The sequence below is a fragment of the Haplochromis burtoni genome, unplaced genomic scaffold (genome assembly GCF_018398535.1).
Source record: "Haplochromis burtoni strain Fernald_Lab_line unplaced genomic scaffold, NCSU_Asbu1 Contig_23, whole genome shotgun sequence".
NCBI classification, from domain to species: Eukaryota; Metazoa; Chordata; class Actinopteri; order Cichliformes; family Cichlidae; genus Haplochromis; species Haplochromis burtoni.
In genome coordinates, this window is record NW_024582384.1 from 153,956 (window position 1) to 167,338 (window position 13,383).

The window sequence follows — 13,383 nt, forward strand, 5'->3', positions numbered from 1 at the left end:
GAATCACATCAAAGTTATTTGATGTCATAATGTGTTTGAAATTGTGGTTCCTTTACATTTTGTGTAGGAGGTGATATCTGCTCTGAGAGGAACTGGTCAAGAGGTGACTTTGCTTCTCTGTAGACCTGAGCATGGCATTCTTCCTGAGATGGACACTGCAGCTTTGGTGAGTCACTTAATATTTTCCTCGTCACTGAGAGTCTTTCAAGCATTAGTTGAAAACTTAAATTGAACCAGATTTCTTCCTAGACACCTAAGCCATCGCCTAGAAAGACACCAGGGACATTTGGAGAGCCCAGCTTGAACTTAGAAAGGCTCACGTCTGCTCCAGGGAGTAAGAAACAGGGCCCTGTGGAAGACGCCCTGGAGAGGCTGCTACACAGAACCCCTGGCCGACGCAACAGCTACAGCGACAGCACCGATGGGGATGAGGAGGTGGAAGAAGCTTTCAGTGCAGGCTCTGTGGAGAACAGCAGGCAGAACTGGGAGCGGAGTGTTTACCAGACCTCCGGTAGCAACCCGGGACTGGGACGCTACGACAGCAGTGGTCATCTGGATGACAACATGCACTCAGCTTTTTATTCCTCAAATCTATCAATGACAAGATCAGACCTCAGCAACCGGTAATTCATCTAATGTTAAATACTCGATTAGCATTATCAGTTATAAATGTGATTATTAGTGTTTTTGCTAAATTTTGGCTTTGTGGATGTTTGGTCAGGGGACTTTCATCCCCAGTGGGAGCTGATCTGGAGTCATCCACTTTTCCGAAGGTGTCCTCCTTGTCTTCCCCAAGCCCAGATCCCCTGCCTCCTCCACTACCTCTGCCCTTGAACCTCACTGCACCTGGCAATGGACAGGATGGAGATGAATTCGTCCCAGTAAGAACTGAGGAAGGGAATCATAATCTAATCATTTTAGGGTTTCCACTAAAATGTGGATCAAGATGTTATTCCTGTTACTGAGGTTATGTGTTTTTGTTGTTGCTAGGAAGTAGAGCTACAGGTCTCTTTGGTGAAGTCAGAAAAGGGCAGCCTTGGCTTCACCCTCACTGAAGGCAATGATCATGGATGTTACATCCATGACATCATCCAGGATCCAGCCAAAGGAGATGGAAGGCTCAGGCCCGGGGACCGAATGATCACGGTATAAATTCCCATTATTCACTATGTGCCAAGGTGTGAAAAGCGTGTGGATTATCATTATCAGCAGAGGTTTCAGGTGAAATCATTGTGAGACCTTGCCTCACCCTATTGTGTGACGTATTGAGATCAGCTGACGCAAGATGTAAGAGGGCGTTAACACACCTGGGAAGGGATTTCAAAACTGGATTATAGATGGCAGACAGCTGGTGTCGCAAGCCACCCCCTCTGTTCAAGGATGGTCATTCACATGGACATAGTTTGCAAGAGGAGTGAAAAAAGCCTTCTATCTGCCTTTTCTGTCTAAAATGTGAACATTAGCATCATTGAAAGATTGACCTTTTTTCTTTTAGATGCAGTCTTGTCCTGTTGAGGTGGCTCTTCTGTCTTGTGCCATGTGTTTATGAGGTGGCTGTTTGGTTTTCCTGTTGTTTAGTATGTGTTTGGGAGTTTTGTCCTTGGCATGAGCCAGTTTTTGTCTGAGTGTGTGGCTGGGTTTTCGTGCTCGAAGATAATTTTCCTGAGCTTCTCTGACAAACCTGCTACATAAGGGATTGTCCGTTTGTCCTTCTGTTTCTCCCTAGTTGGTGACCTTCTTTACTGTGCATCTTTGCTGATTTGATGAAAGCCCTGTTGGGATAACCGCATGTTTTAAGAGTTTTCTCTACATGTGTGCGTTCCTTTCTTTTCCATCTGGCTTAGAAGGAATGTTTTCTGCCCGGTGTTGCAGAGTCCTGTTTACTCCAAGTTTGTGTTCCAGAGGGTTGTGGGAGTCAAAAAGCAGGTACTTGTCTCTGTGTGGGGGCTAAACTTTAATGTTGAGGTTTCCATTCTCCTCAATGTGCACAGCACGGCCCAGAAATGGCAAACTGTTATCCTTTGTCTCCCCTGGTGACTTTGTTTCCACTGAGTTGATGTGAACAGCCTGCACCATGTATCAGTACCAGTGGCTAGGTGCTGTCCCTTTGAAAGAGCCAAGAACTTTACTTTCTACTAGCTCCATGTAAAGATTGGCTACATTGGAAGACACTGGGTAGGCCATGGCGCATCCATGTTTTTGTCTGCAGAAACCCTTGTTGTATTTAAATCATGTGGTGCTAAGGCAGAGGTCTAATAGTGTGCAAATCTGATCGGGGTAAAGCTAGTTCTGTTTTCTAAGAAGCTGTCTTGCTGTAGTTGATTTTCTGACAGTCTCCACTGCCTCAGTTGTAGGTATGCAACTAAAGAGTGAAACTACATCAATGGACACTATGGAAACTTAAAGAAGTCCAGTTGCTTTTCTTTCCAATCTCCTTCGATTATTATGACCTGGATGACTGAGAACCTACACAGACATATAGAGGCGGTTATCAAGTACAAACTGGAAACAGTCTGGCTCTCTGTTCCTTTGTGTTTCCCAAACCATTATACATTGAATGAATGTTTTTTTGTCTACAGGTGAATAACACTGATGTGAGCGATATGGGCCACACCGAGGTGGTCAATCTTGTGCGTGCTGCCCCTCGGGTGGTTGACTTGGTGGTAGGAAGGGTCCTGGAGGTTCCTAAACCCCCCATAGAAGCTCATCTGCTGCCTGACATTTACTTCAAGATGAACCAAGAACCACTGGGTAAGAAATGACCTTGATTAAGAAAAGAAAATATCACTGGTGTGTCTCACATTAAGCCACTAATGTCTTGAAAATCTTCCCAAATGTTGCATCAGAAATTCATTCTTAAGAATCAAATCTTAATATTTTTATTCTTTATTCATTCCCCAGGTTTGGTACTGGATGGTGGTAGTGACAGTTTGTACGGGATCTTATATGTGAAAGATATTCTTCCGGGTTCATTAGCCTCTAAAGAAGGAAGCTTAATGCCACTTGACCTAATCCACTACATCAATGGGGCCCCTACCCAGGACCTGACTCTCAGTGAGAGCACTAGGCTATTGGAGCACTCCCCCAGTGAACTCACGCTAAAAGCCACAAGGTAGTCTACACTAAAAAAGAATAACATCTATCCTTTGTGAATTTTCTTTTGGTGCTTGTTTTTATGTTTTTTGTCTTAATAGCATTGCACATTACAGAAAATACAAAATCTTAACAATAATCTCGGTAACTTTTATTTTCTTTTATTTACTCTAACAGGGATGGAAAGCCAGTTTGTCCTATGCAGAAAAGTCTTTCTTTTCTCAACAACAATGTTAGCACGACGGTTTCATCCACCATGAATGGTATGCTTTATAATCTAAAGAAATGTGACTTACAGGTGCTCTGATAAATCGATCTAAATAAGAATAGATTTACTCATATCAAGTTTCTTACTTGCCAAATATTTAAAGATGGTGTGAAAACTTTATTTTAAAAAGGGGATGATGATAATAAAAACTAAATAAACCAAAGTAATAATGGGATAAGCGTAACTGCAACTTTTGTTTTCTGTTTAAGGGTTCCTTAAAGGGGAAGAATTAAGAGATACAGAAGGTCTCGCAGCACTTTGTCCTTTAGAGGTGAGTTTTTTTTGTTTGTTTTTTTTAATTATGTTGGTGCCTGGGGGTGAAAACATGTTCTTGTGTTGGTTATGTTTTGCCAAGCAAACAGCTATGAAATATGTCGGTGGAGTTCATCAGGTGTTATTGTTAATGGAACGCAGACAGTTACCCAAACCAACAAAAAAAGTAACTTGCTGAAGTGTTGAATGACAAATCAAAGGTGACTCCACATTTGTTTGCTGAAAACGCAGGAAGAGATCATAAAGGTAGATCTGGAGAAGCCGCCGTCAGGAGGTCTGGGGTTTTCCGTAATTGGAGGGGAGAGAGGGATCTTTGTTAAATCCATCACACCAGGAGGAGTAGCAGAGTCCTCAGGCAAGCTGCAAGTAGGAGACAGGCTGCTTAAAGTGAGTGTTTTTGGACTTGGAATGTGCTTTGTTAAACAAAACACATTACATTGTGATTTACTTGTAGATTTATTTATTTTTGTTGTTTTTAACATGAATCTCTTAAATTCTGTGTTGTAATAACACAGAATTTAAATTAATTTAAAAAAGCATTTTCTTTTTGTGAACATTTTGTAAATAATTGGCTACAAAGTAAAGAAAGTATTTTCTGTGGATTTTCTGAGACTGTATACAGCCCTGACTGACTGGCTCTCTGTCTTGTAGGTGAATGAAGAGCTAATGACAGGTGTGTCCCATACCAAAGCTGTCACCACCATCCGTAAAACTAAAGGCCTGGTGCATCTTATTGTATCCAGACCACCAGACCAGAACCCAAACACATACCTGGCCTCTCTACCCATCAACTCCGACAAGTGCAATGGAAATACTGGTAAAATCATGCGCTTGTATTTTTTAAACTTTTGTCTCATGAGTGTATTTTTCTTTCTGAATATTTTCTAAAGCAACCTGCTCGTGTTTATTTCAGGTCTGAGTGGCGACAGTAGCATGAAGACTAAGCTGTGTCCTGTCATACCACCTATAGGTATAGCACACACAGGCTGCAGAATGAACTGGAAAGTTATAAATGTGTAAAAAACAAAACATAAACTACATTCCCATATTTCACAGACTATGATGATGAACTAGGAGAGAGGAGAGAGACCGAGCAGGGCACAGAGCTTTCGGAGGACACGGACGGCGATGGCTCTTCTTTACCAGAAGATTCTCCTGAGGTACAAATCAAACTCGCCATTTGAGAAACCACAGAAACAACCGTGTGCTTTTTCTGATGTTGTTTTGTTTGTGTCATTTGATTTTTGTTTGTTTTTTTTTACTGCAGAACTCCCGAAAGGTGAGATGGAATGAGGAAAGTGTTGACAATCCACACAATGAAAAGTACGATTTTACTTTTTAGATGTGCACTCATCAGATTTAAGGTTGTACATCATTTATATTAAGACCTCTTGGCTGTTTGTGTTGAACCAACAGCTACCTGCAGATGAGTGCTGGGCAGCCAGACGATGATGAAATCACGTGGGGAAGCGATGAACTGCCAATTGAAAACATGAACTCAAAGTCAAAAGATGGTAGGAGTCAGTGTCTCAGACAATACATGTAAATAATTGTCATAAGTTACTTACAAAACTTTTAATTCCCTCGTTTATGTCTTCGCACAGACGGGCCAATCATCACAGAGGACCAGCTGACCTCTTTGCCCCTTGTCAGAGTGGTCCCTGAAGGCCAGTACACGGGACAAAAGCTCAACAGTGTGGTTCGCATGATGAGGGGACTTTTGGAACAGAAAGTGCCTCTACAGGAGTTTGAAGTATGACTCTTTGAATTTCATTGCCAAAGAATAAATCACAATTGTTTTCATTAGATTTTTCTGAATATCCATTTTCCGTTCTGGCAGAATCTTCAGAATCTCCAGCCGCTGGACGACTGTTTGATCGGTCAGACGAAGGAGAACAAGAAGAAGAACCGCTATAAGAATATTGTCCCCTGTAAGAAAAACTAGCAGTTCCCTATGTGATTACTATTAATAACATGGACTATGAACTGTATATGAACGATGGTTGTAGCCACTGTGACATCACCCACTGGTGATGTCTACTGTGAATGACATCCCCATTCACAGTAGAATGAATGGGGATGTCATTCTACTGTTGTGAAATGTCAGCTTGAGCATTTTGGCGGTTCCTGTCTTGGTCCATGTGTGACAAACGAAGTGTGGATCTGAAAGCAAAGTCACTGTCAGAGTAATTGGAATCAGATATTATAATGATACTAACCCAACATATAGTATTGAATTTCAAATATATTGTCACATTACAATAGCATATATTGCAACCCTTTCGCAAACCTTCTTCAACGTCACCCTTGACTTCACTGTAGAGAAGTGTCGCACACTTGGCTTCCTATTTTTTTTAACATGCAGTTCCCTATTCATTTTTTTTCTCAGTGTTGTGTGGATGCAGATATTTTCACATAAAATAGGTGATTTCTTGACATCCTCTAAATTGGAACCTAGATTTGTCAAACTAAGTGTGCCTAGTGTTGGTTGGTTTTTCGGTTGAGCTGATTACCTCGCTATTCGCAGCAGGTTTTGGCAGTTTGTGACATGAGCCCTTATACTCGTATTATCTCAAGAGTATTTTACTTTGATCTGGACCTCATTTTAAATATTCCATCCTTTTTGTTTTTTTTGTTTTGTTTTTTTAGGAAATTCCAAAATAGGTCCATATTCAGATATAGACAGCACTTTCCTGATTTCTTTCTTTGATACCTCCATTATAGTTTTACCAACTTCGTCCTGCATGCTGAATGCTATTTTGGATTGAAAAAGTAATTGATTTATTATACTAGTACTAAAGAGTTATAATTTTATTGACATTTTATATAATAAGATGCTAATATTTGCTAATATCCCTATATCGATACAAGTGGAGGAGTTTAAGTATCTCGGGGTCTTGTTCAGAGTGATGGGAGAAGGAAGCAGGAGATCGACAGACAGATTGCTCTACTCTAAGCTGCTGCTTCTCCACATCGAAAGGAGCCAGTTGAGGTGGGCATCTGACAACGATGCCCCCTGGGCGAGGTTTTCCGGGCATGTCCCACCGGGAGGATGGCCCGGGCAGACCCAGGACACACTAGAGATATTATATCTCTCGGCTGGCTTAGGAACGTCTTGGTGTTCCCCCGGATAAACTGGAGGAGGTGGCTGGGGAGAGGGAGGTCTGGGCTTCTCTGCTTGGGCTGCTGCCCCGCGACCCAGCCCCAGATAAGCGGAAGAAAATATATTATTATGATACTATGCTTTATCAGTTCCCTCTTCCCCACACCTAGACACTCCACACTTTTAAGATGTAGAGACTTGTCATGTGCAAAGTAGTCCCATCTTAAAATAAACTTTCTCTATTAAACAAGACTGACAACTGAAACCACAAAGTTGTCCATAAAATGTTTACTGTCCCCTCATGCTCCAACCACAGCACTTGTCTCTTCTCATGGTCTGAGGCTACATCCTCTTTTATTACAGTACATCTACTGTACTTTAATGGCTTTTTTTTAGTACTTTTTTCTCTGAATTCAAATTTTAATTCTGAAACTTTTCATGACGTCTCTTCTAGTTGACACGACTCGTGTTGTCCTCGGCAAAGACGGAGGCTACATCAACGCCAACTTCATTAATATGTCGGTGAAGGACGAGAACTTCATGTACATTGCCTGTCAAGGACCCTTACCCACTACTCTAGGGGACTTCTGGCAGATGGTGTGGGAGCAGAAGTCCAATGTGATTGCAATGATGACCCAGGAGGTTGAGGGGGGGAAAGTCAAATGTCAGCGGTACTGGCCAGACACGCCGAGGACGGCAGAGATGGTGGATGACAGATTACAGATAACGCTTATCAAAGACCAGCACCTGGACAACTTCGTCATCCGTGTCATCGAGGTCAAAGATGTCCAGGTAAATATATATCATGTATATCGGTGTATAGATCGATTGTGCAGATAATTTAAGATGGGGATGTCAAACTTTACATCGCAGTTTAGTTTGTATGTTTATTTTAGTTAAAATGTTTTTCACATCAAGTTTAATTTTTTAGTTATATATTACTGTGGTGTAATATGAATGCTAATTAGGGGTGATGGGTCTTACGTTTTACAGCTTTCGCTATTGATAAAGTACAGTTGAAAGTCCAAAATCTACACACTCCTAATTTTCCAAAGCAGACCAGTGGGCCGGATTAGACTCTTTGCTGGACTGTTTCTCACCCTCTGGCCTTATGTTTGACATCCCTAATTTAAGATGTTTCTACTTGAATTGTCCACATTGACATATGAGTTTCCTTCTTTCCAGACTAATGAAAACCAGATTGTTACTCATCTAAACTACACTGGATGGCCCGACCATGGGACCCCTTCACAACCTGAGCAGCTGCTCACGTTCATATCCTACATGCGGCACGTTCATCAGTCAGGGCCTATAATCACACACTGCAGTGCAGGCATTGGTCGTTCAGGGACCCTCATCTGCATTGATGTGGTTCTGGGTCTCATCAGTAAAGATGCAGATGTCAGTATTTTTCATCTTATAAATTTAATAATAACTTTTTTCAGTATCACTTCTAATCTCCTTTTTTCTTTTTCTTTTGGTAGTTTGATATTTCAGACATTGTCAGGAACATGAGGCTTCAGAGACAAGGAATGGTCCAAACAGAGGTGACTTGGTTTTAAGCTTAGTAGCATTTACACATCTTAGTAGCTCCCAAGCTTTCCCTTACATTTCCCTCTTTTTTTTTTTTTTTTCTTTTCCTTTTTCAGGAGCAGTATATTTTCTGCTATCAAGTGATCCTCTATGTCCTCCGATGCCTTCAAGCAGAAGAAAACATCTCAGGATAGTAGAAACCCTGAATCGCTGTCATGTGGAGGCTGGATGACTCTTTGATGAAAGCAAAATAAAAAATGAGAATTGCCAAATTACACTACAAGTTTTGTTTTTCTTTTGTTTTTTTTATTGCCTTAATCTATTTGATAGCTCAAGAGTAAATCCTTTAGAAGAAGTATATTTTTTACCTGTCCGCCCTCCCCTCCCCCCCCCTCTGGCTGCTATTTCCTTTTAATGTATCTATAAGAACTGCTGATTGTCATTGTAATTATCACGCACGAGAGTACATTGATGTGGGCGGGGGGGTGTTCAGATTTTTGGATACCCTAAAACAATTATAATATGATCAGCGATTTTCTATTTTATGTGGAACAATATTATGTACTTTGAAGCCTATTTTGATGCTGGAACATGCCTTGACAGAATACTATGTCAGTATTTGCTATGTAAATCTATTATACAGTAAACTGCTCACTTCCTGAGGCAAATGATGAAATTAAAAGTGTACATATTCATCTCCTGAAAAATTAAACTGGATACATTTTAAATAACATGTAGAGGAATATTTCTTTTTTTGGGGGGGAAAAATGAAATATTTTACTTTGCCTTTTTTTTGTCTTTTTTTTTTTTTAAAGTACATAAATCATTTTAGCATACTTTTGAGAATATTTGTCAGCCTAAATGTGTGCATTTTGTTCTGTCTATAAAAAGATGCCATCACATACTAAACATCACCCGTAGAAGCATTAACCTAACGTGACTTTTCCTTATTTGCTTACTAATAAACACCACTGGAGGGAGAGAGCTCCAGCTTGTATAACTGTGGAACGACTACATCTGCGCTCCACACAGTTCCTGCACAATTACGGAATAATAAGGATCTTGATGTTGAATCTCTATGGAGGCTATTGACTTTTCAAGAGATAATTAAAGCTGTAGCTTGAGATCAGAGAGCAGACCTCTTTAAAATGTGATTCCAAAATCAACCGTATAAGTAAGTCAACAGTTCAGTGGTCTTCAACAGAGATTACACATTCGAGCCCTTACATTGTGTTAACTGTCTGATGACTCTATTGCAATGTTTGTCTTACAGGTTCTCATGTAATGTATGCCCATACTCTTTATGTAGTGATTCATCTAAAATGCCCTGATTTAATCTACTTGCCTACATCCAGCTCAAGCAGGAGGTTTTGGAGCAGAGATGGTTTGTCTTTTACCAGTTTTTAACCACCGTGTGGTGCCAAAATTCAGTGTTTTATAATTGTAAAACAATTCTGGAAATATTGCTATGTGTTCAAACATATTCATGATTGTTTTAAATGGCTGTTTAGTTACCCAGATATGCAAAATAAAGCTTATATTGCCCAATACATACTGGACAGCATTTTTATGGTTGCCTCAAGGCTGGTTTTTCTTATAGGCATACTGTTAAAATGTTTCATTGGCACATGTAATTCTGTAAAAGAGAGGCTTCCCATTGTGTTGTTGACCCAGGGCAATTATCCAAAAGTGTCCAATAAATATTGTTTATATCTCATTGTTAATGCCGTTACTATTTCAGTCAATATTAAGTGCAGTGGTGTTATTTACCTCTCACAGATCATGGTTCAATGACGATCTAATTCTAAATGAGTCAAAACCTGACTTGATATTTAGCAAACGAGTCACTGACATTCTAGTGGGCCCTGACGCTGTCTTTATTATGTTTAATGGAGAAATTCCAGTTCCCTCATTTGGTATATAATCATCAGATTCAGAATTAATATCATTATGGCCTTCATCTTCAGACACAGCTTCATCCTCTATCACCAAAGTTGAGTTCCAGAGCTTTCGACTTTACTTCTGCTGCTCATTTTGTAAACTCTGACAGACCAGTGTGTCACATCTAGCTGCAGAGTATAATGTTGTTAGAGTCCTCTGGGTGTGAGCACACAACCCTCACCCACCTGGTATTCAAACCTTATGTTTGCAAGGAGCAGCCAGCCAGGAAGATGACCTAGAGTGGCTTGTTTCAGAGTATGAACTGAGGGAACTCCACCAATACCCAGTGTAAGAAAGATAAGGTTACTCAATTGTGAATTATGCAAATCAGAGCCAGCCTGCGCATGAGCACACTAACCAGCTGCTTTGGGAGCGGGATTATAAGCATTACAATAATACTTAGGCGTTAAATTCTTTTACTTTTTTGCCCTTTTGTATATTTCAAGAACAAAACATTTAACTTGTTTTCAACATTTTATTTTCTGTAGTTTCATTGTATGTCATTGTTGTACACAGGCGTTTACCAGAAGTTGCCCATTTGTCATAACTCATACCATATACCATCTCAGATGCACTAGAGGTGTTTTTGTTTCTCTGTAGATCTGATGAAATGAATCAAGGACAGGCTTAATAAATGTAGGTAAGCCATTCACACTGGCGATTATATAGCCAAAGGACTCATCTCTCCTGGTGTCCTGCAAGCAAACAATCATATTTTTTGAGAACACCGACTTATTTGCTTTCTTAAAACATTTTTTCTACATTTGCTATGGAACAGACCCCCAATTTAGACAATCTCAGGCTCCCTCCCCACCATAGAAGTAACATTCAATGTCCTACTTGTCAGTCTGGATAGCCCTGACCACCATCCGACACACAATAATGTCAGGAAAGCATATTTTTGAAAAGGGCTATGCAAACATGGCCAATAACTTTTCGTTCTGATGATCTGCAAAATGATTTGGGCACAAAACAAATTTCACTGTTCAAAAACTTGCAGACTTCACTAAATACAGTGTAGACAGTGTGGACCCTCTAAACTAAGTTTGTGGGATATGATCTTTCAATAAATGCAGATCAAACTTGTTTGTATTTACTTACACAGCATGTCTTGTAGAATTTGTAAATTAGTTTGGACATGGTAAGAACAAGAAAACACTTTCTCTGTTTATTCTGCTGTCTCTGCTGCTCATCTGCAGAAGTGATGAGTATCTCAGCCTTCCACAGAGTTAGCCTTTTGTTCTCTTAATTTATATGATATATAATTGACTTTAAGATCAGTTGTTTGATCTTTTCACTCCATCTCTCCTGTTTTATTTCTCCCTGATCTCACTTGCTACAGTGACTACAATAAAAACATCACGTTTCTGGAACAGCACATATGTGCATGCTCAATACAAATCTCACTGCCAGTAAGGACCTCGGTCACAAAGAGAAAACCTCAACACATAATATACACAATACATAAATCACAGCTGTCATAATGTGTACCAAAATTAGGGATTAATACTGTCTTCTTAGTCCTTACAACACTTTCTGTCACCTAGAGCAGTTTAATGTCTCCAGACCAGCCTTAAAGAAGTGCTCACTGATCTTTGAAAATGAATACAATGTGAGTGTGTGAACAAATGTAATTGTTCTCAAGCCCCATGGATACAATCATAGTCTAACTGTACACTGCAATGTAGTGCAAATAATCAAGCATATATACTGCAGTTAAGAAAAGAGACAGAGAGGTCTGTGAGCAGGGACCTTTAAAAATGCTAAATTTTCGGTTTTATCTTTTACCAGAATCACACTCTTACTTTTCTGTGTTAATGTATTTTAAGCTAATTGTACCTTCTGTACAGTTTCCTACTAATGGCAAGAAAGTGAAACTGGAATGTGCTGAAAATAGAGAATTGTCCTTTAAAGTGAATCTAAATATTTTCATTCCTCTGTCTAAAAGAAGCTTCATCTCCTCTCTCTGTTTATACCAACTCTCTTGTCTGATTGGCTTTTGGTGACTCAGATTTGAAGTTTGCCAAACAGAAAAATGAATATTATTTTCACTGAATGTTTTCTACCAGTAAATATTTTTCAAACATTTGTTTCCAGTTTCTGTCTTTCCATGTGTTGTCCTTTAATCTGAACTGGACCCAAATGAAGCAGAGTGTAATGACCTCCTATGAGCCATCCTGTCACAGTGAGTGTAAGCTTCAGCATAAAATACTGGCTCTGTGATTTACAATGTGAGCTATTCATGGTGGCCTAAAACAAACTGTGTGCGTGCTCTTGGTGTTAAGAGGAATCATCCTGCGAAGCCAGAAGTCAGTGTCACCTCTGTTTCCTTTTTGTCCAAAGTGAACAGTCGTGAAAAGATCAATTCATACAGAAGTGAAGTGCAGTGGAAGCAGCAGGATCAGTCATGGATGCACCAGTTTGTTTGCAGTCCGTTTTGTGGAACTACCAGGGAGCCTGGAGTGACTGGAGCCCCACTGGATTATCACCAGTAGGAAGAGAGAAAAAAAAAACTAACCATGTAGAACCTTTTTGTAGAATCGTTGCAAATTTTCCATCACACACTGGATGTGATCTGAGAATATTTATACAATACTTACGCAAGAATGCTGTTTGTTGACTTCTGCTCAGCATTCAGTACAGTTATTCCCTCCAAGCCGATCACCAAACTTGTGGATCTTGGAATCAGCAACTCCATCTGTAACTGGATCATGGACTTTCTGACCAACAGACCCCAGCATGTTAGGTCAGGCCATAACTGCTTTACCACCATCACACTCAACACTGGCACTCCGCAGGGCTAGAGGGAAGAGGTAAAGCACCTAGCTGCTTGGTGCTGACATTAACCTGCTTCTAAGTACCAGCAAAACCAAAGAGCTCATTGAGGACTTCACGAGAGAGAAGATAAATGGCATCTAAATCTACATAAATGGCACAGCTGTTGACGGGGTCTCCAGCTTCAAGTTCTTGGGGACCCACATCACTGAGAATCTGACCTGGTCAAATAACATCTCCAGCCTAGTCAAGAAGGTCCATCAGCACCTCTTTTTCTTGAGAGCACTGAAGAAGAACCACATACTGACATACTGAGTAACTTCTACCGCTGTGCAATAGAGAGCATCCTGATCAACTGTGTCACAGTTTTAAATGCACCTTAGAACACACATGCATC

General features: G+C 40.3%; 1 protein-coding gene across 3 annotated transcripts in view; it reads left to right on the forward strand.

The window, feature by feature from the left end:
• The window catches only part of ptpn13 (protein tyrosine phosphatase non-receptor type 13), a 49,748-nt gene extending 39,754 nt beyond the window's left edge, over nt 1-9,994 (forward strand). For all 3 annotated transcript variants that reach the window (XM_005917344.3, XM_005917345.3, XM_005917346.3), the window contains 20 exons: nt 68-166; nt 250-623; nt 722-881; nt 991-1,146; nt 2,580-2,751; nt 2,902-3,112; nt 3,271-3,356; nt 3,571-3,632; nt 3,866-4,021; nt 4,286-4,451; nt 4,548-4,604; nt 4,691-4,794; nt 4,902-4,957; nt 5,051-5,148; nt 5,239-5,387; nt 5,475-5,565; nt 7,192-7,529; nt 7,923-8,138; nt 8,222-8,284; nt 8,387-9,994. In XM_005917344.3, coding sequence (XP_005917406.1) covers nt 68-166; nt 250-623; nt 722-881; nt 991-1,146; nt 2,580-2,751; nt 2,902-3,112; nt 3,271-3,356; nt 3,571-3,632; nt 3,866-4,021; nt 4,286-4,451; nt 4,548-4,604; nt 4,691-4,794; nt 4,902-4,957; nt 5,051-5,148; nt 5,239-5,387; nt 5,475-5,565; nt 7,192-7,529; nt 7,923-8,138; nt 8,222-8,284; nt 8,387-8,464 — 2,892 coding nt within the window. In that variant the 3' untranslated portion in view covers nt 8,465-9,994. The remainder of the gene's footprint in view (nt 1-67; nt 167-249; nt 624-721; nt 882-990; nt 1,147-2,579; nt 2,752-2,901; nt 3,113-3,270; nt 3,357-3,570; nt 3,633-3,865; nt 4,022-4,285; nt 4,452-4,547; nt 4,605-4,690; nt 4,795-4,901; nt 4,958-5,050; nt 5,149-5,238; nt 5,388-5,474; nt 5,566-7,191; nt 7,530-7,922; nt 8,139-8,221; nt 8,285-8,386) is intronic.
• The last annotated feature ends 3,389 nt before the right edge of the window (nt 9,995-13,383 follow it).